Raw genomic sequence first — 24,752 nt, 5'->3', positions numbered from 1 at the left:
AGGGAGGATGCCCGGGGGGAGGCCAGGTGCATCCCAGGAAAGCCTCGGTGTGCCCCCATCAGCATTCATGGGGGACACCTCAGCCTCAGCCAATGCATTATGTAAATGCATTGAAATGGATGTTTTCCTTATCAGATCTAAAACAGTGAGAACAGACCCAGCTCATCTTCTGTGCGGGGGTGGGGGGTTTTGGCACAGCAGCCTGCGAAAGAGGCCCAACTCCCCCGTCTCTTCCCCTACGTGTGCAGTTAGGTGGCCTCCCCGTTAGCCCATGAGGGTGGTGAGAATGGATGCGTTCGGCCTCCCCACCCCTTCCCGCTGCCTTGGAGGGAGGAGGGGCAGCCCAGGAGGAGAGGGAGGCCCCTTCCCTCCCCCTCACGCTATGGCCCCTCACTTCTGCCCCCAGTCTTCAGGAAGAAGCAGACCCCTCAAGAGGGCCCAGCAGGTGGACTGGGCCATTTCCTGCGGTCGCATTTGTCACATTACAAGCTTTACCGTGGGAAAGAAACAAATACAGTAGAGGACTCCAGTTTGACTTACCAGCTGGAGCCCAGCGCCCCTCACCCTCCGTCTGTACTGACACCCCAGCCCTCTCACCCCGGTGGCCAAAGATGGGCCCTGGTCAGACCCTGCAGTGAGGGATGTCGTGTCCAGTCTGACAGATGGGGTTCAAGCCTGGGCTTCACCCGCTTAGATCTGTGGCCTTGGGTGAGTCACTGAACTCTCTCAGGGAGCATCTGTCTGCTCCTCTGCAAAATGGGAAGGCCATTCAGGCCCACGGTCCAAGACACTTTGAAACCCAGAAGCTTGGCACCAAAACTCACTTGTCGGCAGATGCAACACGGGCTGACACACTATGTGTGACCTTTACCCTTCACACCCGTCGCTGCAGTCTGAAGTGGCGCTGCCCCAGATGCCACAAAGGCTGGAACATAGGGTGTCTATCCCTAAAGCTGCAAAATTCTGAATTCCAAATCACATCTGGTCCCAGGGTTTCAGATAAGGCACCATGGTCCTGTCCTACAGACACCGCAGAGTCGCTGTGGGAATTAAATGTGACAATGCCTGCGGGGTTTAGCACACTGCCTGGCATTTTTCATGTGACGAAACTGAGGCACATCTGGATATAACAGCCAGATGTGTGCTCCTGGACAGGATTTTGGACATTTGGGGAACAACTGGGAGGAAATGTGACTATGGCCTGGGCACTGGAGATGAAAGCATACTGTAGGCACGCTGCTTGACCTCTCTGGGCCTCGCCTTCCTCACGTAAGCTGATGATTGAGGCTGGCACACAGTAGGTGCTAAGACACAGCCAAGGAGCTGGTCCAAATGAGCTGGAAGGCAGGAAGGGCGGGCGAAGGGGGCGCCTGCTAGTTTTATTTTTTTTAACAAAAAGCTTTCGCAGGAGAATAAGAATGAAAATGGGGACCTCGAGAGGCAAAGGGATGGGCCCAAGCACACTGGTATGGCAGGGCGGGCCCTACCAACCTGCTGACCTGCAGCCAGCGCCTGACTCAACAGGCTGCCAGCCGTCCATGGGAGCCGGTCTCAGGGAGAAAAAGATCCCCACCGACAGAAAGAACATGGGTGTGACTGTAGCGGCTCCTCTGCTGTGGATCACAACGTCTGCTGCCTGTCTCCCAAAGCGAGACCTCTGCCAGAGCGGGCAAATGTCCTGCGACTTCTGGCTGGTGGGGGGCGGGGGGTGAGTGTTAAACTGGCTGGAGAGGCTGGGAGCCGCTCCAAATGCTGACTTGAGAAACTGCTGTCCTCCAGCAGCCGGAGAGGGCTTGGGGCTACGTCACCGCCTCTTTGGGGAGGAAGCCAGGAGGCTGGAAAGCCAGTTGGCATTCGCTCTGTTTCTCGAACTGCGACCCCGGGGCTCTCCACCTAGGGGCTTTGAACAGACGGGGCTGTGTGCGTCTAACCAGCTCTGTGCACCATTTCTGGGCTCTGAGAGACACCATCTCTCAGCTCAGGACCGTTAAAATGAGCGTTTACTGAGCGCTTACACTGTGCCAGGCACCGTGCCAAGGGTGTTACGTGCATTTTCTCATTCAATCTTAATGAAACTCTATAAGGTGGGTATTACTATTACTTCTATCTTCCCGATGAGGAGCCCACAGCCCCGAGAGTGGACTGGCTTGCCCGAGGTCACGTGGCTAGTGGCTGGCAGAGCCGACTGGGGGCCCAGGCGAGCTCTCAGTGCCGTGAAGTCTGCAGAAATGACCTTAGGTGTCATCTAGTTCAGTGTCCTCAGCCTGGCCGCACATTCGAGTCACCTAGGAGCTTGGACAAACTACCCATGATTGAGTCCCGCCATGATCTGTTAAATCAGAACAGCTGGGGGTGGGGTGAGGCATTCAGGGGTGGTTTCCAGGCGCAGCTGGGAGTGAGAACCACCACGCTAGGCAACGAGAAGGGCGAGGCTACAAATGCAAATCGTGTACAAATGTTATATCAAAGACAGGTGGCCAGGAGTGGGGCCCACTAGGCCCATATGGTGGCCGGTGACAGTGGCTGAGGTGAGAGCCTGGAGGTCAAGGCACACCAGGTGGCTGCTTCAGTGGGGCAAGAGTAACAGGTTGGCTTCTGCTCCAGGAATGACACCTGGTCCCCAGGGAGCGAGGAAGAGGGAGCGTCTCAAGGAGCAGGTAGGTTCTGGGGCCTCAGCCTCTGGACACCCTCCTCTCAGGCCCGCCTCCTGCAGTGTAGAAATGCTGCCAACCAGCCTCATCCCTGAGAAAGCATCTTGCAACCCTGAGTGCTCATTCTAACTATATGGGGAACTTTCAAAAAACACCCAGGCCCAAGCCCCACTCTGACCATGTACATCAGAGTCCGGAGGAAATCAGGAGCCCGAGCGTGGAAAACAGCAAGAATCACAACAAACCTGTGTCCAGGCAGAAAGCACGTAGGGGCTGAGGGCAGGGGCTGGAGTCAGACCATTTGAGTTGGAATCCTGCCTTGGATGCTGATTCGCTGTGTGGCCTTGGATGAGTTACTCAACCTCTCTGAGCTTCAGTTTCCCGATCTGTAAAATGGGACTGAGACTGGCAATTATTCTCCAAGATTGGGGTAGATGAAAAGCGATGACTGAGGGACAGTGCTTAGAACGGTGCCCCACACATGGTAAGCCCTCAGTATTATCATTTTATGCATTATTTGTTTTGAAGGGCAGAGGCAGGCAACCCCCCATCAGTGATGCTAGGGTCATTTTCACATGTTAAGCTGGGGCAGATGTTCCTCCTATCGCCCTCAGATTCCTGGCAGTGACCCCAGGCGGAACCTGGAGAGAGAACCCTGGTGTGGGGGGCAGAGAGACTGTGCTCTAAGGCTGGCTCCTACTCGCCCTCCCCGTGAAGATGCTGGGAAAGAAGCCAGCTGCCCCCTAGTGGTCAAAGGCAGAAGCACAGAGCCATTTTAACCAAATCCTGCACTCCCTGCCCCAGCCCCCCCAAACTTCTCGTCCGGCCTCTTGCAGACCTAGGGCTTCCAGAGCTTCCGGTGGCAACGTGCTAGCTACCAGAGCTTTTGTATGGATTCTGCCATTTCACAGAGCCTTGACTTGCAATATAAAATTCCAACAGGGCCAGCAGGTGCCAGGCACTGGCTACCAGTGCTCGTCTCTTTCCCACCCCGTCAATCCAGTCAATTTTAGAAAGAAAGGAATATTCCATGACCTACAGCAGGTTTGTTTCCATTTCTTAAAAAAGTCTGCGGATTAGTGGGTACTCACGATTTGAGAAGGAAGGAAGCTTAAAATTCCCCTTTTTGGAAAAGTGGGCTGGAGCTCTGCTGAGGGGCTGAGAGCTTGATGTCCCGGCATCCGTCCCTGTCTGGCCAGGGCCATCTGGGCAAACCCCGCCCCATCCCCCGAGACACACAACCAAGTGACCCAAAGCCTTTCTTTCCACTGAGAAAGTGGCTGGAGAAGGGACAGGACAGGAGAGGAAGGTGTGGGCAGCTGGAGACTACCAGGCCCTCCCTCTTCTTTCCCGACACGAGTGAAGCACTGTTTACTCAAGATCTTTTTATTCCCCCTTTGCCATCTTTTCTGCAAACCCCTTGGATTCAGACTGGAAGAAACTGCACATCAACCCTGCCTTTGGCCAACCCTCGGGCTGCAGGGTAGAAGGCAAAGACCACCACCCGGACACCGCCTGAGGGAACCCACAGTCTAGCTGGAGAGAACAGCCTGGGAAGGCTTCCTGGGGGAGGTGAGCAGAGGTGGAAGGAGGGAGAAGGCCCGCTGCTCTGGGAACCAGACCCCTGCATCTCGGATCCAAGCAGCTCTGCCAGGGAATTTGTGGGTCTGTGGGCGCTGCAGGGAGGACAGGAAAGAGGCCCTTGAGTCTCAGAGGACTCCACATGGCCCCACTGCCCGCCGGCTCCAGAGAACGTTGTAGAACACAGACATGGCTTCTGGGCCGCCTGACTCACTCTGGGGACTGGGGGGCATGGCCAGTGGGAAGGGCGTCACAGAGGGGCTGGGGGCCTCCCGGTCAGCGTCAGGAGCTGGGTGCCCACTGGCCGGCACAGAGGACAACTCTAGTGCCCAGGAAGATCGGGAAGGGGCTTCGTGGCGGGGTGGTTTCATCTCAGAGGCCATCCAGGGCTTGCCGGACAGGGGCGTCCAGGGAGGCGGCCGTGTGGACGGAGACACCAGGGGCACCGATGCTGGTTTCCCAGCAGTCAAACCCACAGCTGGTCAGCGCCTGCTTCATGGCCTCCACCTCCGGCCGCTCCAGATCTGTAGGGAGGAAGGGCAGCAGGTCACCCCTGACAACCGTCCACTCCCTTGGAGAATGTTTGTCTCCGCTCACGGCACAGGCCCAGGGGCCGGTCTTCCTGCTGGTATGCCGAGCCTGGCACCCTCCCCGGGAGGGTTGTGGATCCCGAGTCACACGGACCTGGCCTTGGCTCAGCCGTGGGGCCTCAGACAAATGACTTCCCCTCTCTGAGCCTCAGTCTCCTCATCTGGGAAAGGGGATAATAATGAGACCTACCCCTCAAGGGTCACGGTGAGGCTGGCATGGGCTACTGCAGGTGGAGAGCCTGGCACAGCGCCTGGTACACCACACACGCTCAAGAATGTTCTCTCGCCGTCGTCATCGCCGCCTGAACTAGGTCCCCACAGTCACGGTCTCCTGAAGTTAGGACACGGTGACTCCCTGAGGCCTGGGAGTCCCACTGAGGTGGAGGGGGCCTCTGTGGGCCACTGAGGGCTCATAGCAGAGCAAAGGGGAAAAGCAGGACAAGAAAAGGAAGGAGGAGGAGGCCAAGAAGGGGAGACGGAGAGAAAGGAAACCAAAAGGAGCAGTGACTCCCACCCCAGCACAGGGGCTGCTATAGGCCCGTTCCTCATCCTCGGCCCTGCTCTTTCCCCAGAGACTAAGAGGAAAGAGACCGCTTTCTTTTGTAGCAAGGTCAGTCCACATCGTGGCCCCATCAGGAGGTGGCAGCAGGGGATGCAAGGCTGGTAGGGTTGGTGGTGACAATGTCCTGGTTACTTCTCAAGCTCGTGGGGGGCTTGGCAGGTAAGGAAGTGGTGGGAACAAGCCCGGCACCAGCCTCTCTAAATGCATTTTTCCTCCTTGAATCTAGGCAACAATCTTATATAAACTAGACTGTTAGCATCCTTATTTTACCAATGTGGCAACAAAGGCCCAGAGAGGTTAATTCACTTGACCAAGACCATATAGCAGAGCTGAGACTGTTCAGAGGCCTCTTCTTTCTCCCAAGGGAACTGCCCAGGTGGAACCCTGCCCAACCCCTGGGTACCTGGCCTGAGAAGCGTGATGCCACAGCCCCCGCCGCCCGCGCCAGTGAGCTTGCTGTGCAGTCCGTGGGCCATGGTCACCTGGCACAGCCGGTCCAGCGAGGCATGGCCCACACCAAGGGCATTCAGATGGTGCTGGTTCATGTCGATGAGCTCCTGAGGGAGAGAGGTCTCTGTTCCTGCTTGGCCTGCCTGAGGTCGAGGTCCTGTGCCCGCCCTGTCCACGTGACAGCTGCTGGTTTGGGAACGCAAATGGCTCTGACTACCCAGCACACTGTCCCTCTCCACTGATAAAAGAACCTCTCCTTCCTGCAGGACGTCCCACGGGGCTGGGATGGAGCTGGTGGTGAGCACATGTCCCAGGCCTGGCCACAGAAGGCTCCGGCCATGGGGACTGATCAGGCTTGTGACCCCAGCTGGGCCAATGAGATCCCTCCCAGGGTTTACTCTGCCTCTTTCCTTGGAAGCTGCCAAAACTGGTTGACTTCAGAGGTAGGCCGCCAGAGTTATCTTCCCTGCACATGGTCAGAGATTACAGAGAAGATGGAGATTTCACACTAGATCTTTGGCCCCTGGATCCTGCTATGCCTGAAGCTGTCCCCTCTGGTCGTATCAGTTATAAGCCAACAAATTCCTTTTCTGCTAAAGTCTAGTTGAGATGGATTTCTGTCATTTGCAGGAAAAGAAGTCTCAAGTAATATGCCATCCTACAGCTCCCTCAGCTACCAATTTTCAGAATAAGAACAAGTTTGTAGTTCTAACAAGGTCACAAGTGGGGGAAATTGCTAAATGTTTGTTCAGGTTTCTTTGATTATGCATAATAAAATTCCTGCCCTCCTGCAGATCAAACAAGATGCAGGCTGATGAAATAACACAGCTAACAACCCTCACTGCCCAGGCGTTCCCTATTTACATTTCATTTACTCCATCGCGTCTGGCAAATCCCTTCAACATGCTGCTGGCACCCTGCAAGATGCTGAGGCTCTGAGGATGAGCTCCGGTCTGCAGGGAAGTTACAAATGTGGGATCTGGAGGCAGAGGGGCCTGGGTTTGGGTCCCAGCTCTGCCACTTCTTGGTCGTGTGTCTTGGGAAGAGGTCTTTCACTTTGAGCCTCAGTTTCCCCCCTTGTAAAGCAGGGATTGTAAGAGTATCTGCCTCATTGCTGTGAGGATGGAATGAGGTATCTTTCACATGATGTGTGGAATGGGGTAAGTGCTTGGCAAACGTCAGCTGCTGTTAGTACTTTTATGGTTGCATTACTATCATCCCCATTTTTCAAAGGGGAAAACAGGCTCAGAGGAGAAAGTGATTTGCCTAAGGTCACTGAGCTAGTAAAGTACTGAGCTGGCACGGGAAGCCGGGTCTGCCTGATGTGAAGCGTGCATCTACCCCGCCTCTGAGAGCACCCTTGGCATCCCTCCTGCCACCCACTTCTTGCCGTGTGCGGCTTGACAGCATGCAGCTCTGCCCCGGGGTCCTGGGAGCGCCTGTGTGCCATAAGGGTTGCCAATCACAGGGCTGTCTGCCGAGGCCCACCTGGTTCTCCTGCCTGGAGCCGTCGGGCAGGGTCGGGTCTGCCTCCCCCCCGCAGCCCGCCTCACACACCCCAGTACTTTTGACAAACGAGCAGACAGGCGTGATGGCCCGGTGGCAGCCTCGGGTGCCTTTCACCGGCCCCGAGGGCTGGATGGGAGGGAAAACTTCTGGGGGCCTCTCTCTGCGCCTGAGCACCAGGTGTCACGTTGCCAAGGCAGGTTCCAGACACCTGTCACATTCTGATCCAAAATCTGTCAAGGATCAGATGACAGGCTGTGACACAGGAGAACAGCTCGCTGGCTTGAGCGCAGAGCTGTCCGGGAGGCGAACTGCACATCTCAGCGGCTGCCGAAGCCAAAAATATACACGATGTATAATCGACGTGCTGTTCTGAGGCATTCTCCAGGGGCTCAACAGGGTGTATTTTAGGCAGCACTCCATCATTATTAATTTCCTACTCGGGAGGACTGTGTTCCCTTCCTTTCTACGTGAAAGGAATTGAGAATGAGCAGGCAAAGGCTGGGGGAACGAGGGCAAAAGCCCAGAGATGAATTAGATGGAGTCCCTACACCGGGCCTGTAGTAGATACTCATTATAAATTTGTTAGGAATTCCCTGGCGGTCCAGCAGTTAGGACTCGAGGCTTTCACTGTCGTGGCCCAGGTTCAATCCTTGGTCAGGGAACTAAGATCCTGCAAGCTGTGCAACGAGGCCAAAAAAAAATTGTTGACTAAAGGAATAAACAAGTAAGTCAGTGACTCCCTAGCTCAGGGCCACTCACTAGTTGGAAAACCTCAGAGAAAGTCATTCTCTTTAGGTCTTGGTTTTTATATCCGTAAAAGGGTGGCAACTTATCCACTTCACAGGTAGGTTGTTGTAGGACTAAGTGAGGAATCATTTGTGAAGAGACCTGGGAGAGTAGCAGTTCCCACTCATTACAGGGGCTGCAGACTCAAATGCCTACAGTGGGACAGGAAGGCACCAGGCAAAGAGTATAGTGGCTGTGGGTAATACTTAGGGAGTGGTGGGGACTACGGAGAAATGGAGACCCCAGGGCCACTCTCAAGGGGGTCCCCTGGGCACCTCCAGCTGACCGCTGCCACACAGCTATGTCAGCTGGGGCTGCCGGATCTTCTGATTCTTGCAGGGAAGCCAGATGGCTTTTTAATGCAGTCCATTCACTGGGCCAGATGGACCGGGTCTGGGAATGAGCCTGGGCCCTCTGGCTGAGCTGGTGGCTCGTCGGGCATTGTGCTCGTGTGTTACCCACAGGGCCTCACTGCACTCTTAAGACACTCCAGTGAGGCCACGATTCGGACTTGGGCCTGAGGAAATCCAAAGCGTGAGGTCTCAACCTCCACACTAGAATTAGGCACAGGGTGGTGGCTGGAGTATTGACAGTGAGAGAATTTTAGACCATATCTGATCCACAGCATGCAGGTGAGAAACAGTTACTGCATGAATAGATGCACTTAGCAAACATGATGGGAAAGAAGCGGCCAGGGGAGCAATTGCTCCTGGACCTATGGAGGACTGTGTCCTTACATGCATGATCCCAAACCTGGCCCGTCGTACTTAGCACATGCCAGGCATCGCCCTCAGTGCTGTCTGTGTGTTCACTTGATTATTCCGAGTCACCTGGGAAGAGGCTTCAAAAGAAGGCACGCGTGCTCACGGGTGCACACACGGGTGCCCAGGCCCGGACTCTGTGTTTTAGCTCCCAGGGATTCTGAGCGCAGATGGGGAGCCCCTGCCTGGGACAGCGCCATGGGTGAGGGACCCCGATCCTGCAGGCGGGCTCTTACCTCCAGCACGAGGTAGTGCTCTGGGGCCGGGGCCGCCGCCATCTCCCCCAGCAACCGCTCGCACTCCAGGGAAATGGCGTCTATGGAGGTCAGAAGGGGGGCCACGATCTCTGGGAACTGCAGGGAAAGGGATAGAGGGCCCATGAGGCCTGGGGGCTGGCAGACACTGGACAGCTGCTCCAGCACCAGGGCAGGGGGAGGAGGTGTCCCCAGGGCCCACACACACCATCTAAGGAGACCCACTCTCCTTCTGGCCTGGTCCCCGCCTTGTCCAGCCACGCTTGACCCAAGCGGGGGTTCTCACTGCAAAGCCAGCACGTCTAACAATTCCTGTTCTGCCTCCCGGCAGGGGTTTGCACAGACGGCACCTTCCCAGGTCCCCTTCACCCCACCCCCCTCCACTAACCCACGAGGCAGAGGGAGGGCTTGGACACCCAAACGTGAGTGCCGTGGCCCTGCCGGGAACCCGCCCAGGAGTGGAGCCAGCGGCACCTTCAGCAGCCTGCTCCTGACGCCGGCCACCAGGGCCTTGGTGCTGCGAGGGACTTTGGTGTTGGTCAGCAGGATCTTCAGAGCTGGCGGCCTGTGGGGTGAAGAGGGTCCACAGTGAGCCCAGGACAGGGCAGCTGGGTCAGGGCTGGGGGCCTGCCTGTACTCCGCCCCACCCTGACCCAGTGCAGGAAGCAGAGGCCTGGGGAGGCGACGTCAATGGCAGGCTGGAGACAGGTCCAGGGAGCATGCATTCCTGACGCCCACCCTGGGGTGCCCACCACCGCCTACAGCTGCCTCCCTGCTTTGGCCTTTCAGCGGATGGACATTTTCCTTTGGCTTGTGACTCACTCATTCATTCATTCAACCTCGAGCGAACATGCACATGGAGGGCCTGGCATGCATGGAGTTAGAAGTTCAAAGGGCACAAGAAGGGGCTGAGGTTCTGTCCTGTGGGCCACCCCAGGGAACTGGAGAGGAGGGTGCTGGAGATTCAAAAAGAAAAAGCCACAGGACCAGGGATGGGTCATGGAGGGGGCATGGGGAAGAAGGATGCTCCAGTGGGCACAGGAACGCGAGGGGAGGGCAGCCTTATGGGAGAGTCAGGGTCCCAGCGCTCTGAGCCAGTTCTTGCCCTGCCTCGACGGTGCCCAGACCGGTGGCCCTGGTATGATACTAGGTGTGGTTAGAGGAAGTCAGTCACCCCCAGATGGGAGAACGGAGGGCCTGGGGTGGCCACGGTCAGCCGGCTCTCCAGCACGACCCCGTTGTCCTCATCTGCCCTCTGGGCTTTCTAATCTCTCCTAAAGCCACAACCCCAATTGTCCTTGTGGTTGGCTGTCTTTGGGCACTTAAGCCACTCTTTCTTGTCAATCCAACCTGCCTTTCAGAGCACTGCTCCAAGGCCAGGGACAGAGCGTGGAGAATTTGGATGAGCTCTAGCCAGAGATAGCTGGAGACCGACAGGCCCCTGATACGTTTATTCGCTTTTCTTTTCACAGATCAAGATTGTAAAATCCAACAGGGCTGGAAAAGGCTGTCAGAAACCTGCTTGATCTCACCGCCCATAAGCCCATGAAGTTAATATCGATTCTCAGCCTTGGAGACTGGCTTTTTTTTAACTTTACAAACGATGAACGTTCTATTTGGCTTTTCTCTTCCCTTTAAAGACAAGCCATTCCTCAAAAGGGCAGCATTCTGGGAGGTCGCATCTTGATCCTCTCCGCAAACAATGCTTTTATTTTATTTTTTTATTGAGAAGCACCAGGCGTGGTCTGGGGTGCAAGGGCTCCTCTTTAAGCCATTGGCGGGATTAATGTGGAGTCTGGCCTCCTGGCTTCTCAGAGAATCTGCCATCTGCTCACCGCAGCGCCCTGTAACCAGCAGCAAAGGTCAGCCGCTCTGTCACCATCCATCGGGATGGGAGAACTTTGGGTATCACATCTTCATCTTTCTCAGAAAAAGTCCTCTGCAAACGGGCCTGATGCTAGCCCTGCGGGCCCCACAAAACTCAGGGTACTATGACATCCAATGACCACCACCTGGGGCTATGCCCTGTAAGTGATCTGGGCCTGGCTATGTCCTCAGCCTCATCTCATCTCTGCCCTCCCTTGGAGCTCACTCCACTCAGCCACGCTGGCCTCCTGGCTGCTGCTAAGCACGGCAGGAACACTCCTGCCTCAGGGCCTTTGCACGTGCGTCTCCTCCTCCAGGGACCTGCCCCGGCCTCGGCAGCTCTGCTCAAATGCCGCCTGGTTAGAGGCTTCCCTTGATCAGCCTGCCCAACTTCCCCCTTCATTTTCCGGCCCTCACTCTGCTTTATGTGTCCTAAGGCCGTGGGGATGGCCTGCCGTGCCCTTACAGAGACATCTGTCTGTGGGCTGTCCTCCCACAAAGTGGGAGTTCCATGAAGGCGGGACTTTGGGTTCCCTGCTGAGGCCCCAGCGCCCAGTAGTTTTTCAGAGATATTTGTAGACTGGATGAATGAATTTGGTCAGGAAGGAGTGAATAAGCACTTGATAAATACCGTTTCTGATTTCATGCCCAGGATCCCTATTACGTAAATGAGAAGACAGAGGCCTCAGGAGAAGTGACTCACCTAAGGGCCCCCAGCAGGCAAATGGCAGAGCTGGGCTCAAACTTGAGCCTGTGGACCCCAGAGAATCTGCCACCACCCCGCCACCACCACCGGTCACTGTGCACACCTTGGGGCCTCTCCCCACGCCTCCGCATGCCTGGGAAACCCTCCAGCGCTCAGCTCTTAATTCCCCCCAGAGGCCATGCATGTGCCTGGCCACATCTGCATTGATCTTCTGTCCCCAGGGCCCAGTTCAGGGCTTAGGATACAACAGGCTCACAGGGAACAGAGTGAATGACCTGCCCCTGCCCTGAGAAGGACTCCCCAGGTCTGCAGCCTGCCTATGACTGTCATCCCCAGCGGCTTCAGAACCCCGAGGACACCTGTGTGCCGAGGATCACAGCCATGACTGCCTCCTCCAAAAGCCCGTGGGCTGAGGGCAGGCACGGGCCCACAGACCTCTGCATCCCGCCTTCGCTCCTGCTCTCACTGCATGTGGATTCGGTCCACCTGGCAGGGCCAGCTGCCACCTGGGCACGAGGCCGCCCTGCCATCGCTTCCACAAGCAGCCGGAGGAAGCTGTTCCGAGCTCCTAAATGGTTCCGCTCCCTCCTTTGTGTGGAGCAGTGGCTGTCACCCAGAGGCTCTTGCCCTCCAGGGGACAGGTGGCAATGTCTGGAGCTATCTTTGATTGTCACACTGGGAGACAGGGGAGGTGCTATGGGTATCCGGTGGGCAGAGCCCAGGGATGCTACTAAACATCCCACGCTGCACAGGACCACCCCCACTGCAAGGAATTCTCCAGCCCCAAATGTCCGCAGTGCTGAGGCTAAAGAAACGCTGATGTGGGGCCTCAGAAAGGCAGGCTTGGCTCCCAGAAGCTGACAGAGCAGGGGTGGGGAGATGCCAGAGGTGCAGGCAGGAGTCCGCACCATGGCCTGCCAGGTCACTGAGCCTCAAATGGAGCGGCCCAGCTGGCAGAGGCAGAGGGCCAGGACCTGCTGTCCAGCTGCCAAGAAGACCACCCTGGCTGCAGAAGGTGACAGGGAGCCCTGGGACCCTCAGAGTGTGGAAAGGTGCCCTGAGGCGGCAGAGCACCCTGGGACAACCACTGCCCCCCCACAACTTGATGGAGGGCTCAGGGAAGAGCCAGGAGGCATCTGCTCCTGCTGGCCATGAGCTTCACTCCTGCCGCTGACGTTTCCACACTGAGTGCAAACAGAACAAAGGGTGTTGGAATTTAATACGCATGTCTGTAATTCCAAGGCTTCCGGCGGGAAGGCGGAAGGAAATATAAAACAAGCTGAAAGTTGCTAAATGCCCCGTCCACTCGGACTCCCATGCCGTCACTATAGCAACTCCCACGTTGTCTTCTGGTGGCTTGTGTATGTCTGTCCCTAACCGCCCAGAACTATGTCCGAGATTCATCTTTATATCCCTAGGCCCTAATGCAGTGTCATCTGGAACACAGGAAGGTATCACTTCTTGTCTACTGAACAAATGGACGGATGAACAGGTAACTGAACGGATGAACAGGTAACTGAATGAAGGTCTGGGGAAACAGCCACTTCCTGGAAGTGGAATGGCGCAGCCTCGCATGACCTCCCCCTCTGATCTCTCGGCAATTTAAGAGGTAAAGTGGGGAATTCTCTGGCGGTCCGGTGGTTAGGACTCTGCACTCTCGCTGCTGTGGGCCACGGTTCAATCCTCCCTGGTCAGGGAACTAAGATCCCACAAGCCACGCAGCGCAGCCGAAAAAAAAACAGCTAAAGTGGAGAGGAAAGAGCAGGCTTCCTCGCGGCCCACGCCCTGTGGGACCACACAGGGGAGGGGATGCCCAGGGGCACATGCCCCTCACTCCTTCCCAAAGAAATGGGGCTCCCCCCTTCCCTGCCAGACGCGGAAGCTGCAGCTCCCCCAGAATTACCTATTTAAGGATGAAATCTTCCCTTGCTGGTATCGGAGCGCTCCTCCTAAAGAGAAGAAAGAGTGGGTCAGAGTCGTAGGAAAAGCTCCGTACCTGTGCCTCTTGGGAAAGGGGCTGGGTTTGGGGTAGGGGTAGAGTGTCACCGTAACTAGACTCAACCCCATAACTAGGCACCTCAGCTTCAGGCAGCAAAGGCCCAGGAGGGCGCGAAGGCGCTCTGCACCCAGGACTTGGGGTCCCTCCCTTACATGCAGGCATCCAGCTTCCCTCCGATGGGCTGCACGGCGATGGGGTGGAGGTGGGACTACAGCAGGCGTTCTCACCGGAGGGGAGCCCAGCTGGTGTGGTCTGCAGACCCCACAGCAATGGTTCCACAGCTTCACCATCTGGACCCCTGGGGCTGGGGGTCCCACTGAAACCGTAGCTTCCCAGGCCCCGGCCCACCTCCCAAGATTTGGATCCAGGACATGTGAGGCCCTGAGACGTCCCCCGTTCCCCTCCCACCAGGAAAATACCATCTTCCTCAGAATCCACTGATGCTGCTCACCCCAAACCCACAGAGCCTGGGCAGCTACGCTTGTCATAAGAATTTCTAAAGGACTAAAAATAAAGAACACAGGCCCGAGGCAGCACCTACCCCAGGTGCTGACGGCGTTGTCCACTCCGGAGGGGTTCCCATGAATCACCCTCTCCCCCTGGAAGGCCCACTTGTTAATTAGTTCCAAGCTCTCCTCAGTCCACCTGAAGGAGACACAGAGATTTGTCTTTACTGTCCATGGTGGTGAAGAGGGGGCTGGGGGTCACCGAGGGAAGCAGAGGGCAGGGGTCACAGGCTGGGCTTGCTGGAGACCAAAAGGCAAAGGGGCTTGGGCCCCCGAACTCAGAAAGAAGAGAAAAATAAACAATTCTGAACCTCTCCGGCTAAAGAGCACGCCCTAAAGCATGCCTTTTCGCCTGCTACAGCGAAAAGAGCCAAGGCTTTGAGTTCACGGGATCCTGCTTTTTGCCTCTTACGAGCTGAGTGACCCTGGGCCCCTTGCCTGCCCTCTCTGAGCCTCACTCTTCTCTGTAGGATGGTAACTCCTCCCTCCTCACAGGCTCAGCGCAGGGGTGTGGAATGTGGGTCATCTCTGGATCCCTCCCCAGCCCGTGGCCACAGTGCCTCCCCAGAAGGGATGCGGACTCAATGACGGTTTAAGTGAACAGACCCAAAACGTGAGTATCGAACGAGGGCGAGTGCTCAGCCCCACTGCCCCACCTTCTCTCTCAGCTCGTTTCCTTTCTGTCGAGTCCCTGCCCCGTGAAACGGCAGAAGCCACTGGGGCTTGTGTAGCTGAGCTGGGAATCAAGCAGGGAGCTGGGGTGAACCCCATCCCGCCGCTGACTCACTGGGCGTCCCTGAGCAACTGCGTCACCTCCGACCCTCAGTGTTCTCATCTGGGAAATAGGGATAAAAATGTCTACCTCACAGAGAATTTTGTGGGATGGAAAAACACACAGGTGCTTTGTAAAATGCCCAGGGGAGAGTATGTGCTCTGGAAAAAGAGGCCACCTGGGATCACAGCACCTGGAGTCACTCCAAGCCTGGTCCACCCACTCCTTTGCTGTGGAGCCTTGGGCAAGTCAATCACCCCCTCTGAGTCTCTTTCCTCATCTGTCAGATGAGGATTTTAGGGACCTGAGACTCACACGGTGGTTGTGAGGCTATGACTCATAGTGAGTTAACACTGCTCAAAGCTACTGATTACCCAGGGCCAAGCACTGCGCTAAAGGCTTTCTCTAATGGACCATCTGTAATGCTTACAATCACAATAACTCAAAAGGGAAAGTACAATTACCATCCCCTTTCTTACAGCAGAGGACACCGAGATTCAGATCACAGTACCACTCACTGCCTGAGCTCGTTAACTACTGACCTTTTTGGTGCTGACGAGACTCACTCACTTGTCCAATATTTACTGAGCATCTACTATGTACCTGTGACTAAGCCCACACAGACGTGGTCCTTAACTGCTTGCAGCTTGGAGTCTAATACACAGCAGATGTCAGGAAGCCACCAGAACTTAACTACAGCCTCTGGGAAGTGCGATGCCGGCTGGACAGGGCACACCCTGTTCTGAATGGAGGGGCTGAGGGACAAGGTGGGTCAGTGAGGCAAGACATAGCGGGAGAGCAGTCCAGCCCGAGGCTGTGCAGCCCGTGTTACTCCTGGAACTGGACAAGAACTGGCCCTTTCCAGGACCGAAAAGTGAGCGAGCAAGCCAGCAAGGTGGGGAAGGGGTAGCTGAACATAGCCCAGGGCCTGGCCCACTCTGCAAACTCGAGCCTTCCTTCTGACTGGGAAATGCTGGGGGGCAGGGCGGGTGGGTCTGCTCTCTTCACAGCTTCTGAGAAGGAATGATGGGTCTTCAGGGGAGGTGGGAGAACTGGGTGGAAGGAAGCAGCACGAGAAAGACCACACCCCCGTGCACATTGGACACTGGCTCACCCACAGGCGTGTACATGCACGCACGCACACAAAACCACCCATATCCTTTGAAAGGCAGAGCCAGTTGGCCGGCCTGTGGGCAGGTGTCTATTTGGGACACCCAGGGCAACACGGCCTTCACTGCTCTGGGCTAGAAGCAGTGATCAGCACACAGTAATGAGCGGCTGTCTTGAAGCCTCCTTCCTGAGTCACCATCTTATCTCGGGATCAGCACATGTCAAGACTGGAAGCTCCCCCCACCCAAGGGATCATAGATGCTGCCCCTCACTTTCAGATGAGGAAATGGAGCCCCAGAGAGAAGCCAGTTAACCGGCAAACCTGAGATTCCTGGAAACCATTCTGGAGAATAGCTGCCTCACATCCCCCGCAGGTGCAATCATTACGGGCTCATTACCTGCCGAATGCTTCCCACGGCCACCTCCGCGGGCCCCTCCCCCCCAGCCCCGCCCCAGCCTCTCTCCAGCACACGCCCTTCGGAGCAGCCCTGGGGAATTTGGACCGGGAATCACATCAACAGTCCCACACACCTGCTGTGGCCACCGGGACCAAAGCAACCTCCGGGCTTAGCCAGCAGAGCCCCTGACAGCACAGCTGGGCCCACATGGCTGGTACATAAGGCCCCCCAGCGGGAGGGCTCCCCGGACATGGCTGGTACATAAGGCCCCCCAGCGGGAGGGCTCCCCGGAGCCATGAGGGCCCAGGGCAGGTGTCACCAAGAAGCTGCCAGGCTGGATGCTGGGGCCTCATCCCCAACTCCCAGGGCAAACTGCATTGTCTGCGCTAGGGCCGGTTTCTCAAGTTTCCCCAAGTAACAGAAACAGTCCACCGGCAGCCCTGTCTGGACAAGCCTCAGTGACTTACAATAAGCCGCGGAGGAGACACTGCGACCTTGCGGGTCGAGGACCCACGGGAGGGGAGACGCCCTGACCTGACGGACACTCCTATGTTTATTTCTCAGCACGTTACACTGCTTTTCATAACCATTTGGTACCAGCTGGCAACACCCGCCGGGTATCCGTATCGACATTTACAGCCTCACTGAGTGAGGCTCCCAGGGTGGGGTGGGGGGGCAGCAGGCTGGCCAAGGTCCCTCAGCGAGTCGATGGCAGGGGCGGCCCGATGGCTCCTCTGATCCATTGCCCTCTACATCTGGGCTCAGGCTCTTTCTACCAAATCACGGGCACCTGAACCCAAAGGAGGCAAGGAGGGGTGGCGGGTTGGGGGCAAAGAGCTCAGGCTCTGGATTCAGACCGCTGGGTCCAGATCTAGCTCTGCCATCACTAGCTGTGTGGCCGCCCTGTCCCCCAGTGTCCTCAGCTGTAACGTGGCCAAGGGACACCTCTCTCCTCTTGGTGCAGGGTGCGGAGCCCAGGAAGGACAAGGAGCGAGGCAAGGGCCTGATTACCTGCTGGCGGCCTCGCCATCCTTCAGTGGGTTTGGGATCTCCTTGCACGCAGTCAGGAGGGCAGCCGCCAAACACACGGAGTAGGCGGCACTGGAGCCGAGCCCGGCCCCGGTGGGCAGCTCCGACCACACGGCAATGTCCAGGCTGGGCAGGGCTCTGAAACACAGCAGGCAGCAGAGCGTGACTCTCCTGAAGGGCTGTGAGGGGCCAGCGCTGAACTGGCGGCCCAGACCCCGAACTGGACACGGGCAGGGTCTAACTCTTAATTGTCTGGACCAGTTTTCTGACCTCGGGGAGATCTCCCAACCCCAAAGGCACCCCTGTTGGATGGCAGGAACTCATGGCGAATCAGACAACTTGAAAATAGGGAGAGGGTCGTTTAAGTCACTATGTTGTTGTCCAACCAGAGCTCTTCCTAAAAGTGCCTCGCGATCCACCGACCATTCCTGTAAACTCCTTCCTGCTCCCCACACAAGCAAGGCTCTTTCAATGCCCTGCCCTCAGCATAGGCTGGTCCCTCTGCCCAGGACAGCTCTGCACCCCTTTTTCCCCCAGGGGAATTCCTACCCATCCTGCAAGACCGTCCTCAAATGATCCCCCTGGGCGCTGATACTGTGTTCATGGGATGCCTCTCCTGCCGGACAGCGTTTCCCAGCCGCGTGTAACACAGGCCTGCTCTGGATCAGCAGAGAGTTCCCAATCGCTGCGCCTTACCTCTACTTCCCCTCAGCGAGAACCGTCAGACGTCAGGTTCTATCATTTCCATTAAGCACTCTTCCCGTTTTCCAAATATAACATTATAAGACTGAAACTGCCTTTTCAAACTGCACATGCCCACCCCACCCACATCAGATTCTGGAATGTGTCCCCCGCCCTCACCCCAGAAAGGGACACGCCCCTCTCAAGGTGAAAACCCCGGCATTGGACTGCAAGTGTCAAGACGCGATTGAATGCGTCTGCAGCGCAGCGCCCGGGCCCAGTGGCCACTTAGCCAGCGTCTGCTGCACGAGTGAAGGGCTGCGCCCTGAGGCTTTCCCTTCAGGTTCTGGACCACCGCACTGTGTGCCAGTTACAGTGCTAGGCCCATTTCATGTATAATGTTTCTAATCCTCTGATAGTTTTTCTGAGGAAGGTGATAATGATAATAGCTAACATTTATCAAGCTACGTGCCAGGCTCTGAATCAAACACTTTAAGTAAATGAACTCATTTAACTTCACAGGAACCCTACGAGGTAGGTGCTATTACCACCCCCATCTTACAGATGAGGAAACTGAGGCTCAGGAAGGGTAAGAACCTCACAAAAGCTAGTAAATTGTCGCGCTGGGGTGTGAACCAACACCGTCTGACCCTCAGCCCGTGCCCTCTGTCACCATGTGATACCACCTCAGCAGGAATGTCCCCCTCTAGGAGCCGGCTTTCCCGAGAGAGGAGACAACCCAGATCTTATCATAACACAGGCTTCACTCTGCTAATCACGGAGTTCCCCTGGAGCCTGTGGGATGTGGAACAAGGGTGCCTCTCTGGGCATGGCTTGAAGAAGATACACTGTGGATCTGAGAATGGAATCTGGCTTTGGTTGAATCGAAGAGGCCAGAGGAGGCAGTGTGGGGTTAAAAAGGCAGGCGCCGACACTGAAGGGAACTAAGTTGATTTCCCAGCTCTCACCACTTACTAAGTAGCTGTGTGGCCCTGAATGTCTCTATCTCTCTTGGTCCCAGTTTCTCCCTGTGCAAAATGAGGAGAGTGTCCTTCTCGTGGGGTTGCCATGAATACTGAAAGCAGACCTGAAAGCAGACCATACATGTAGGGTCTAGCACGGCTCCTGGCACGCGGCGAGGACAGCTGCTGTTATTCAGAGCCTGGGAAGGAGCCTGTGCATCGTCCAGCAGCCAAAACTACCGCCACCCTGGCTGTTTCCGGGGCAGGCTGCACCCGGACTCCCTGCCCCGACCGCGCACACACCTCTGACTCTGGCAGATGGACAGGTACAAGTAAAGGAAGGACAGCACAGCCAGGTGCTCGTGGTCGGCACAGTCCTCGGGGAAGCCCGCCACCTCCTTCAGCTTCTCCATTTGCTCCGGGGTGAGTGCTGTGACGTCACCTTGCTCTGTCACATGGGCAAACAAGTGCAAGCGGGTGGGTGAGAGGGCCTCGGGGCTTTTATAGACACCAGAATACAAAAGGCCGAGCAATCACGGGAGTCAGCATCTGGATGGACATGGACTCAGGGTCCAGCACCACAGCTGAGGGTGTCAGGGGACTGCAGGCTTGGGAGGCAGGCAGACTTGGGTTTGGGCCCTGATTGTGCCAGTTACTGTGACCTTGAGTAGGTGACTTAATCTATTTGCACCTCAGTTTCCCTCCTTGGTAAACAGAGATAACAGCAGTACATCCTCCCAGGGTTGTTTAAATAAGGTACAGGGTATCCTTAGCACTGCTCCTGGCATACAGTAAGGGCTTAATTGCTAGTAGTTTTCAAATACACACAAGCACACACACACACGCACACACAATCAAAGGCCTAGGACTGAACTCCACGGTACAAAATCAAAACCAAAGGCAGTATTATTTCCCTCTCCCAAAACATAATTAGTGAGAACAGGACACACACATAAAACCAGGACACATAAATGCCCAAATGTTCACTATGTTTAGGACTATTAGGAGGGAACAAAAAACACTGGAAGAAAAATGTGGCAGACCCTGGCAACCTAGTAGAAAACTTGACACCAAAAAGTTCAGATCCCCTTTGTCTCCTTGGAGAAGTAGCCTAACGAGCCCTCACGAACGACTACACTCCATATCACAGCCTCCACCCACCTCCCACCCTGTGGGATCATCATAGCAACCCTCCCAGGCATCATGACTCTGCTCACAGGGCCTCAGAGAGGTAAGTGACCCTCCCAGGCTCACACAGGGAGTCTCAGACAGGTGGTCTGAGACGTGTGCCACTATACCTGGCTGCTCAATCCGTGCTACTGACATACAAAAGTAGCAGCCAGTTCTCACTGAACGTTTCCGGCCAGGCTGAGTGGCCTGGGGTAGCACGGAGAGCAAGGGCCAGGTTGCTCCAAAGTAGTGACTCTGAATTGAGGCTGTCCCTGCAATCACCCAAATACACACGCTGGGTCACCTACCACCACCACCGATTCTCAATAGGAGAGGGGCAGGGCCAGGAAGCCATCTGTACTGTTAAAACAACAACAACAAAAACCTCCCCCGGGGATCTCAAGGCAGAACTGAGGCTTGCTTGAAATTGTGGGTTTTCAACTCTTCCTTCATCTCCCTGCAGGGTTTGGGAGTGGCTGAGTAACTAGCTGTGGACTGATTCTCATGGGGTACAGGGAACCGTCTGGAAAAGGCTCCTAGAGCTTCCCTGGTGGCACAGTGGTTAAGAATCCACCTGCCAACGCAGGGGACACGGGTTCGAGCCCTGGTCTGGGAGGATCCCACATGCCGCGGAGCAACTAAGCCCGTGTACCACAACTACTGAGCCTGCGCTCTAGAGCCCGCAAGCCACAACTACTGAAGCCGGAGTGCCTAGAGCCCGTGCTCCGCAACAAGAGAAGCCACCGCAACGAGAAGCCCGCGCGCCGCAATCAGGAGCAGCCCCCGCTCGCCGCAACTAGAGAAAGCCCGCGCACAGCAACGAAGACCCAACGCAGCCAAATATAATTAATTAATTAATTAATTATTTTTTAAAAAAGAAAGGCTCCTGGAGGAGTCTCACTTGCCCCATCCTGGCTGGGAGACACTGTTCCAAAGGATGAGGTGTCAGCCCAGACAGGAGGCACTGAGAGCGAGGAACACACCGCAGCTTTGCTGCAGACAGCCACTCCGCTGATGAACGAACTGTGTCTGCTCAGGAGTGGACAAAACAGTCCCAACACTAGCAAAAATGAGCACGGAGGCCTTTATTTATTGGCATGGGAAGAGAGCCCCAATATCTCGAAGAAGGCAAAAATCCCACATGCTTCTAAGAAGTTTATACGGAAAAAAAAATAGAAGAAAAAGAAAACAGAAAAAGAAAGAAACAAAAAGAAGGAAAAAGAAAGAGAAAAGAAAAAGAAAGTTTATGTGGCTTGATCCAATTTTGGGTAAAAAACAAGCTCTCTCCCGATCTCAATCAATCAAACTACTAGTCTACAGGAAATTACCCAGAAGGATGAACACCAAAATGCTTAGCGTTGTCTTGGGGGGGGTGGACTGGGAGTCAGTGATAATTGGGGATATTTTTTCCTGGCAACATCTCAGCATTGACCGTATTTTCCAGTAACATAAGTTACTTTTATTTTTAATGATCTTCAATCACACAAAACACCAAAACATTCTCTTTGTTAAAACAACATTGTAGAAGGGAGGTTCCCTTTGTCCACTCCCCGACCGAAGGACCCTCCAAGACATAACTAATCACCATTGTCAGTGGATATATATCTTCCCAGGCCTCTTCTCTGCATTTACATACCCACTGATACTTAATCTATATGTGCTGTTTTGCATCTTGTGTTTTTTCACTCAACAGTAGGCCCTGATGACCTGTCCCAACGGTTCACATAGACCCAGTGCATCACTTTATGCTTTTAAATTTAAAAAATATTAATAAATAAGTGAAGCTATTTTTGTGGGGACAGGAGAGAAAACACCCCCAAAGTGGCTGGCTTTTGGTCCCTTGGGGACAGCCTGGGCTGACAGCCCAGCTGTCCTCCTTCCCCTTCTCTTCGGGGCCCAGGCTCTTCCCGCACCTGGTTCCTGCTCCCTGCACTTACTCAGAAAGCTGGTGTCCAGCATCTGAAGCTTGGCCACATCCCAGACCCGCTGGATGCCAATGTTGGGTAAGTTGAGGCCCACTTTCCCATTGCTGTGGGGCTGAAGCCGGAGGAATGTTCTCAAGTTCAAGGCCACAGCCAGTGCTACCTATAGAATGAAGGGCACAAGCAGTTAGCCTGAGCGTGGTTGGCAACAAGCATGGCTCCTGTCTTAGGAAAAAGGGGCCCTTGTCAATGAGCCGAGAAGAGAGGGCAAATACAAGCACACAGGCTACTCTCACCTATGCCCTTGGCAGACACTGCTAATCAACCTTGGCACCCTCTCCCACGCGCCTAGGCACAGCCACTACCAGTCAATCAGGAGTTAATACCTACTTACATTTGCCCTCCCCACGTAAAACTTCACACGTTCTCAACACCAAGGAATGGCTTCCCCATAATCACCATGCTTTCAAAGATAAATATAAGTTAAAAATATGAAAAACGACAGCTTGAAAGAGTGGAAAAAGCATGGCTTTGGGTTCAAGCAGACTTAGGTTCACTCCTAGCTCTACCGAGGTGTACGGGACCTTGATCAAGTTACCAATCCCCTCCTAAGTCCCAGCTTCCACGTCTGCAAAATAGGATAATAAAAGTTTAACATCAGAGGGTAGTTGTAAGAGGTAAATGAGACAATGCGTGTCTCAGGCTCCTTTGCAGAATCCTACTCGTTTTCCCCAGAGTTTAGTCCTTAAAACTCTTCTCTTCTCCACCGAAGCTCACTTCCTAAGTGGCCTCATTCCACCCACGGGGCTTTCCATGTCACCTTTTTGCTCTCTTACTGGGTGGGCCAGAGAAGCCCTTCAGAGGGCCTAAGACCTGTCTTTTCTTTGCCCAGCTGGGGAGAAACTGACCTCCTCTCTGATGTACTCCCAAGCTATGCCTCAAGGCTTCCTTTCAGCTTCTTTTAAGGTTAGCATCAGGGAGAAGCAGTTCCTAATCCTCAGAGGCTCAGGGGGCCTTGTACCTTGCCATGGACCACGGCATGCTCTCCATGAAGGATGACTTTCCCTGGAGCAGACACTAGCAGGACTTCTGACAACATGGCTCCTGGGAGTCCTGAAAAGGAAAGCCAGAAAGAGGATGGAAGGTCCCCAGAACTTAGAAAATGCCTAGTTCAAGCTCACCATTATAATAAAAAAGGCAGCTACCATCAGCATTTGTTATGTGCCCAAAAAAGCAGTGCAGGGTAGCAGTCAGCTAGACACATCAAATAGATCTGGGTTCAAATCCAGCTCTTCCACTCCCCAGTGATATCATCTTAGCTAACTCACTCAAATAGCTATGAACCTCAAAAGTTACACGGGGGGGCTTCCCTGGTGGCACAGTGGTTGAGAGTCTGCCTGCCGATGCAGGGGACGCGGGTTCGTGCCCCAGTCTGGGAGGATCCCACATGCCGCGGAGCGGCTGGGCCCGTGGGCCATGGCCGCTGAGCCTGCGCGTCCGGAGCCTGTGCTCCGCAACGGGAGAGGCCACAGCGGTGAGAGGCCCGCGTACCGCAAAAAAAAAAAAAAAAAAAAAAAAGTTACACGGGGACAATAACTGTACTTACCTCAATGGGTTTTGAGAAGATTAAATTAAATAATGCAAGGGAAACACTTATGGTCTGGCACACCATAATCACTCAAATACTCATAGTTACTTATTAATGGCTCTGTTCTTGGTTCCAGCTTTTATTATTACTACTATTAAAGATAGAAATTTAAATGAAATCATGAACCGGAAGGATTCTTTTCCTGGACATTTAGGCTGTTTCTAACGTTTCACAATTACGAACAGGGTGCAGAAAACAGCTGTTATACTTTTTTTTTTTTGCACACTTAAGTCAGGCTCTCTACAAGACAGAGTCCTAGAAAGTGACTTGTTGGGCGTACGTGTGCGCGTTTTAGATTTTTATAAATAATGCAAAACTACCATCCATTTAAGGGTTTACCTCAATAGCGTGAGACCAGAACCGCACTATGCGCTAAGTATATACTACAGTGATTCCTGTTTCTTAGCGGGGGAAACTCAGGCTCGGAGTGGGGGGGGGCCTATCGCTTGTCCGAAACTCCAAATCCGGTCTGTCAGATTCCAGGTTGCCGGCTCGTCAGGACGGATTCTCAGAGTTGGGGAAACTAAGCCAGAGAAGCCGGGAGTCCGGTCCAGGGTCGTCCTGGGTCTCGGCCTCGGACTTCGCGCCACCCTGTCCCGGGACCCCGACCTCTCACCTGTCGCCACAGGGGTTCTGCTTCCCAGCTAGAGCCGCTCCGGGACTCCATCCCCAAGCTCGCGGGCGGCGGGGGGAAGAGGCCTCTTCCTTCGCTCAGCCAATCAGAGCGCGCGAACCGAGAGCCCCTTTACCAATTGGCTTGAGAGTTGGCCAATAGCTGTTGCTAACTAAGTCTTCACGGGTTTCCCCGCCCAACTCCTTCCGTAAACCAATGAGAAACA

At 55.0% G+C, this 24,752-nt stretch overlaps 1 protein-coding gene across 3 annotated transcripts; it reads right to left on the bottom strand.

Moving 5' to 3' along the window:
- Positions 1 to 4,479: 4,479 nt before the first annotated feature.
- Positions 4,480 to 24,644, bottom strand: MVK (mevalonate kinase). Of its 3 annotated transcripts, none has more exons than XM_027124498.1 (11): positions 24,530 to 24,643; positions 23,287 to 23,378; positions 22,281 to 22,428; positions 19,477 to 19,621; positions 17,513 to 17,668; positions 14,257 to 14,360; positions 13,620 to 13,665; positions 9,619 to 9,709; positions 9,127 to 9,243; positions 5,788 to 5,941; positions 4,480 to 4,756 (listed from the first exon to the last, which is right to left on the bottom strand). In XM_027124498.1, the coding sequence occupies exons 2-11, from the start codon at positions 23,362 to 23,364 to the stop codon at positions 4,605 to 4,607; spliced, it is 1,191 nt and encodes a 396-aa protein (XP_026980299.1). In that variant the 5' UTR covers positions 23,365 to 23,378; positions 24,530 to 24,643; the 3' UTR covers positions 4,480 to 4,604. The 3 variants fall into 3 exon arrangements, 2 of the variants coding, with proteins under 2 accessions (XP_026980299.1, XP_026980300.1); XR_003436680.1 differs by lacking the exon at positions 4,480 to 4,756 and adding an exon at positions 6,699 to 7,667 and having other exon boundaries at positions 5,832 to 5,941; positions 24,530 to 24,644; XM_027124499.1 differs by lacking the exons at positions 23,287 to 23,378; positions 24,530 to 24,643 and adding an exon at positions 23,174 to 23,286.
- Positions 24,645 to 24,752: the final 108 nt, after the last annotated feature.

This window comes from Aethalodelphis obliquidens, unplaced genomic scaffold (assembly GCF_003676395.1).
Source record: "Aethalodelphis obliquidens isolate GAN/ISIS:26980383/991018 unplaced genomic scaffold, ASM367639v1 scaffold28, whole genome shotgun sequence".
In the NCBI taxonomy this organism is placed as follows: domain Eukaryota; kingdom Metazoa; phylum Chordata; class Mammalia; order Artiodactyla; family Delphinidae; genus Aethalodelphis; species Aethalodelphis obliquidens.
This window is presented reverse-complemented; position numbering and strand designations above follow the sequence as displayed.